We start from the raw sequence: 5,707 nt of genomic DNA, 5'->3' as shown, positions 1-5,707 counted from the left end.
AAAGACAAAGTTGCAACTTTCTCAGTCCTTGAGTAGTTTCTCTACCTGTTGGATAAGGAATTTCCACCACATTCTTGGTGTCAGAAGTGGGATCTGTCATGCCAGAAGGGCTCCGTGGCAGAGGACAAGAGCAGTCGGCCATCCTGAAGGCTGAAACCAGCTTCAGTCCACCTATGTTAAAAGGAGGCCAGGTTCTGGATCCTTCTCCAGATTTGTGTCTCAAGACAATCCTGTCACAGAGGTCTAGAGATGATTCCTTTGGATTTGATGCTGGCTGCTCTGTGTTTTGCCTTTTTTGGAAACAATTAGAAAGCTTCTGCAGTCTGAATGATCTTCCAGTGTAGGGGTAGTGATGCGACACTTCGACGGACCCTGTTCGGCTCTTGGATACTGAAATTTCCTACACTCACTGAAGGTAGCATTGACAAAAGTATAACGGTGCAGCGCAGGATGTGAAATGTTAAGCTAGTGCTACAGATCTGCAGCAGTTTCAGTCTAAGAGGAGAGACTTGAGGTCAGAGGTGATAGACTGAAGCTGAATCATTTAAGAATAAAATCTGTTTCCATGGTAACGGCTTTCCTCAACAGGTCTCTGCATTTTTCTGCATAATTTCATGTCGATGCACTTTGCGCTGCATCAATGCTCAGAGGATTGTGGCACAGAGGTGGGACTGAAGCAGAGCAAGCTGCTGCTACTGCGGCGCAAATAAGATAGAAACAAGTCAGAGTTTTCGCAGCAGGTTCTGGTGCCACTCAGGGGAAAAGCAAACCCGTTCTGATGACATGAACACAATCAATGCCGTACACATCACAGTGACGCGTAGAGCGGCAGGGTCATGGATTTCAGATATGGAGTCACTTTAACGGCAAAAAGTACAAGAGAAACAGAACGAAAGTGAGAAAAATCAAAAAGAAACAGAGACTCCTATGTTAGTTTAAATTAACGATATTTAATAATTTGTATTAACGCTTGTTTATGTTTGTATTAGTGTCATGATCCGTGTTTTTCTGTATAGTTATTTTGGGATTTTCTGTGTTTAGTCCTGTTTCCCCGAGTCTCTGTGTTGTCATCTCAGCCCTTGATTGTTCCCAGGTGTGTCTCGTTCCCTTGATTACCCCGTGTGTATTTGAGTCCACCTGTTTTCTCTGTCTGTCGGGTCCTCGTCCATTGTAGTTTTCAGTTCAGTTTCTCAGTAGAACTGTTAGTCCTGAGTTTCTGATTATTTCGTCGTTACAGCAGAACTGCTTAAGTCCTGTGTCTGTTGCTCAGCCTATTGCTACCAGTGTTGGCTTTATCTTCCGCTCGCTGTGCTGCCTACTTTTTTGATTGTTCGACCTGCTGCCTTCATTAAATTCATCATCTTCATCTGGGTTCCTGCGCTCATTCTCACCACCATCAACCACAACTCCTGACAATTAGGGCTGAAACCATTCCTCGAGTGATTCGAGTACCTCGATTATTAAAAGGAAAATTTACCTGCCTCGAAGCTTCGTTAAATTATGTTTTATTATTTAGCCACCATGTTCCGGCCGGGTCATTACTTGCATTGCACAGCGCTCTCACTTCCGCCTCCGAGTTGTTGACGAAAGCCAAGTGTTAGCAGCATAACGTCCAATTTTCAAGCTCGGCCCGTGGGGATTTTACCGATTGATAATTTCGTGTTTTCATCGTTTTTGGGGGACCAATAAACATCCTTAATATGACGGGAGCGATACCGGGAGTTCGGCAGCCTTTCTGCTGCTGGTTCAGAGCAACGGCGGGAAGAAGCTGAGGAGGATTTATACAGGTTAGCGGATAGACTGAACACAGTGTTGATGCTTACAGTGCAAGAGCAGCTTTACTAACGAACCGCACTATTCTATGTATACAGAGTTGCATAGAATAGTAGATATAGAAATATTACCTATTGCCATTTCTCACCATGCACTGGTCTTATTAAAATGGCACATAGAGTTTCTTGCAAAATATTATATACGAACACCGATACCTGTAATAACCAAGAGCTCACAGATTTTGAAAACAACAAAGTTGAGCCCCTTAACGGATGAGGCGGCTTTAAAGTTCAATCGACCGATTGAGGAATGGGAGATCAAGCAGGTAATTAAATCGCTTAACAACAAAAGTCCAGGCCCAGATGGATTTGCCAACAACTTTTATAGATCTTCTGGCTCCCTTGCTATTAAAAGCATATCATGCTTTAAAATCCAAAACTATGATACCATCTTTGTCATAATGGGTTCTAGTGAACGTACCCACATGTAAGAACACAACCAGTAGAGCGAATCACAATAATAAAGTTTAATAAAGAGAAGTGGTGGGGAAGTTCTGGATACGGGGTTGGGACTGCAAGGTCATCAACTGTTAAATGAGAGGATAGATGTGAGTAACAGTCGGTAGCAGAAAGATCATGCAGAGATAGTCGGTGAATCTTACTTGGGAATGGGGGTGAAATGGGTTTGATTGTTGCCTGAGGTTGCTACTGAAGACGGAGGTCCAGAGCTCGCTAATCCAGCGAGCGGTGCACGTTGGAGGACGGACAGGTAAGAGAGGCTGTAGCGGACGGCTGGCAAACGGAGAGCTCGATACATCCAAGGGCGAGGGTACTGGTTTCCAACAGGTAATACCTGAGGCGTCAGAGGGGGTAACGGTTCCTCGGGAGGCTGATCGGAGCGGAGACCGCTTGGAGACTTGGCTTCCGACAGATCGGACTTGAGACGACGAGGAAAAACTCGCTGAAGGTTCCAGGAGACTTGAATCCACAGACTACACACTGGGAGACGGCAGAAAACCTGACGAGAGGAAAACACAACGGGAGATCACTCAGGAGAATAACTCAGAGGGCCTAGCTCAGAGATAGTTTACCATTCTAGGTTAAACACTCAGGCACCGGAGTGTTTGCCAGCCGCAGCATAAATACTCCACTTCAGCCCTCTTCAAATTAGCCACAGGTGCATCAACAGGGTCTGCCACCGCATGTTCCAGGGGCTCAGCCCATCGAGGACCTCTGGTGGATGGTGAGGAAACAGCAGGCAACAAAACAAAACCCAAAGCCAAGACTACAAAAAAAACAAAACAAAAAAAAACTCTAATCCCAACAATCTTGGACAGAAGCCACAATAGTAAACCACAAAGAGGGTAAGGATCCTACAGACCGCCAGTCCTATAGACCTAAGTCACTGTTGAACATAGATCTAGACAAGGAATAAACAAGGAAGTACACAAAGTGTCATAGTATGCTGATGATGTATTATTGCATTTGATGGAACCTAAATCAACAATCTGCCACCTAAAAGAGCTCTTCTCACAATATGGATTTTATTCAGGCTACAATATAGAAAAAACGGAGGCTACAGATGTAAACGGCACCATTTCAGATTCCACAAAACTACAGAGCGGATTCAAGTGGCAAAAGAACGGCATCAGATATCTGGGTATTCATATACCTCCACCTTTATGAGGCAGACTAGAGTAAACTTCTACAAGCCATTAAAAAATGATTTGCAGCGATGGGCTACACTCCCTATTTCTCTGATGGGTCGGTTGAAAGTATCCATATGAATGTTTTACCAAGACTACTCTATGTATTCCAGATGCTGCCTGTGGAGATTCCCAAATCTACCTTTGATAACTTAGATAAATGATATCTGGATTCATTTGGCAAAAAAACGCCCTAGAATCAGACTGAAACCTCTGCAGTTATCTGAACCCAAGGGGGGGCCTTAAAGTCCCAAACTTAAAATTGTATTCCTGGGCTGCACAACTTAAACCCTTATTAGTATGGCTACAGAACAGTGCAGATACTCAATGTGCTCAGTGCCACCGCAAACATTACCTTTCTTAGATGCTGCTGCAAAATAAATGACAATCTGGACAAAAAACACCCTCAAAATCTGGAACAAAATACAATCGGGTTTTATGTTATTAAAACAGGTCTCACTTTTATCAAGTATAGGATTTATGAAGACTTTTTTACCAAACAAGCTAGATTCTGGGTTCAGACCCTGGTCTAATTATGGATGATCTCATATCCATCAGTTAATTAAAGAGGGGATTTTCAAAACCTTTGAGCAGAAGAAAAGTGAATTTGGTCTCCGTCAGACAGACATCTGTAGATATTTACAACTCAGAACCTTTGTGACAACACATAGCAACTGCACTAAACGTCATGAACCTACACTTATAGAAAGTTTTCTAATGGACATATAAGGAGGAAAGGGAAACAATAAAGTTATTAGTAAAGTATATGATCTGCTTCTCTCTATGAATATGCATGATTCCTCAAACATAAAGCAGAATTGGGAGACTGAACTGCAGGAGTTAATAGCAGGGGAATCATGGGAAGAAATATGTACTGAAGCACAATTAGCCACAAATTCTAATACTGGCTGATGCTCTGTTAAGAAAGTGATGTACTATAAAAAACTGTGCTACATAGACTAATTTCAATCAAATCATGATTATTATATCTAAAGAAAAAAGCCCTACTGATTAAGTTATATATTGATTAAACCATGAGTCTAAATCTAACCTAAACGGAGGTCTACTAAAAACTAGCATAATTAAACTAATATCTCCAACATTAGAAAGTTGATTCTCTGCTGAAAAATGTCTGTATTCATGTGTGATTTGGATCATCATCCTGCGGTGAGACCTAATAACGACCCATCTGCAGTATTCTGGTCGGGGTCAACAGATTTTTAACTAAAGATGCTCTGGTGTTTCAGAGGTTTATGATCACAAACATTCTTACCAGGTTTCATTAGGTGTCCAGTATTTGTGACACTAGTGAATTTGTTCAAACCAGGTGGTTCAGAGTTTGTGAAAACTGTTCATACTTCATAGATTTTTATTACTTTACTGATGCACTGATATCCTGATGATTTTCAGCATGAAGTTATAGCTGAGATTTAGAACCATTACCAATTAGTTTAGAAGCTGCTGCTTAAAGGCAATGTTGACATATTTTAAATAAAAGAATAAAATCAATCAGTTTTCAGTGAAATAAATGTTTATTAAAGTGATCAAATGAAGTGAAATCAGGTTCTTCCAGCAGTGATGTCATCGAGGCTTAACATCCAGGGGGAAGTGACATCACCAGCAGGAAACCCATATGGGCGTTTAAAAGTCATGAGAAGGTTACAGAGGTCTGGCACAGATGAAGTAGAACTTCAGGCTACAGAGATTATCATTCACATGATCTTGTCCTGTAAAGAGACAAAGAGACAAATCCTGACTGCAAACCTTGGACATGATTTGATCCCTTACAGAAAGCATGAGGGCAGATGAAGTGTCTTGCCCAAGACAACAGACATGAATGGAGTGGGGGTTCGAACCAGGAACCCAAAGATTACAGGACAAACTCCTACCTACTAAGCCACCAGATACAAAGGTATTATTAAAACATGCATTTAAACTAAATTATAAAATTACAAGTTGTGATTTCCCAGTAATAAATACCATTATAGTTGATGTCCATGCAGTCTTCGTTTCCCCTGCCGTTGTTTGGCTCACCAGGGCCCCAGTGATGAAACAAAAACTTGGAACCGTCACTCCAAAACCAGAAGCCTTCCTGAAAGAACATCTTAGTTTTAAGCTCCTTTACAAACAAATCACACAGAACCAACCTAGACTTCAGTCACTCATTGTAGAAAATGTGAACTGTGTTTGGATCATTTCTATTTAAAACCCTCAGCTGGTCAGAGCAGC

General features: G+C 41.8%; 1 protein-coding gene and 1 long non-coding RNA gene across 2 annotated transcripts in view; both read right to left on the bottom strand.

Moving 5' to 3' along the window:
• Window positions 1-2,287: 2,287 nt before the first annotated feature.
• On the bottom strand, window positions 2,288-2,889 carry LOC106940116 (uncharacterized). Its single transcript, XR_001423003.1, has 2 exons — window positions 2,626-2,889; window positions 2,288-2,564 (listed from the first exon to the last, which is right to left on the bottom strand). It is a non-coding gene; the product is annotated as an uncharacterized LOC106940116 (long non-coding RNA).
• A 1,925-nt stretch (window positions 2,890-4,814) lies between these two features.
• Window positions 4,815-5,707, bottom strand: part of LOC106940114 (galactose-specific lectin nattectin-like) — a 7,581-nt gene continuing 6,688 nt past the window's right edge. Inside the window, exons 6-7 of the mRNA XM_015022759.1 lie at window positions 5,459-5,570; window positions 4,815-5,205 (exon numbers count right to left, since the gene is read on the bottom strand). Of these exons, the coding sequence (XP_014878245.1) occupies window positions 5,138-5,205; window positions 5,459-5,570 (180 nt within the window). The 3' untranslated portion in view covers window positions 4,815-5,137. The remainder of the gene's footprint in view (window positions 5,206-5,458; window positions 5,571-5,707) is intronic.

This window comes from Poecilia latipinna, unplaced genomic scaffold (assembly GCF_001443285.1).
Source record: "Poecilia latipinna isolate Pla-1442-1.1 unplaced genomic scaffold, P_latipinna-1.0 Scaffold3096, whole genome shotgun sequence".
Classification (NCBI taxonomy): domain Eukaryota; kingdom Metazoa; phylum Chordata; class Actinopteri; order Cyprinodontiformes; family Poeciliidae; genus Poecilia; species Poecilia latipinna.
Note: the sequence above shows the minus strand (reverse complement) of the source record. Positions and strands in the feature narration are given on the sequence as shown.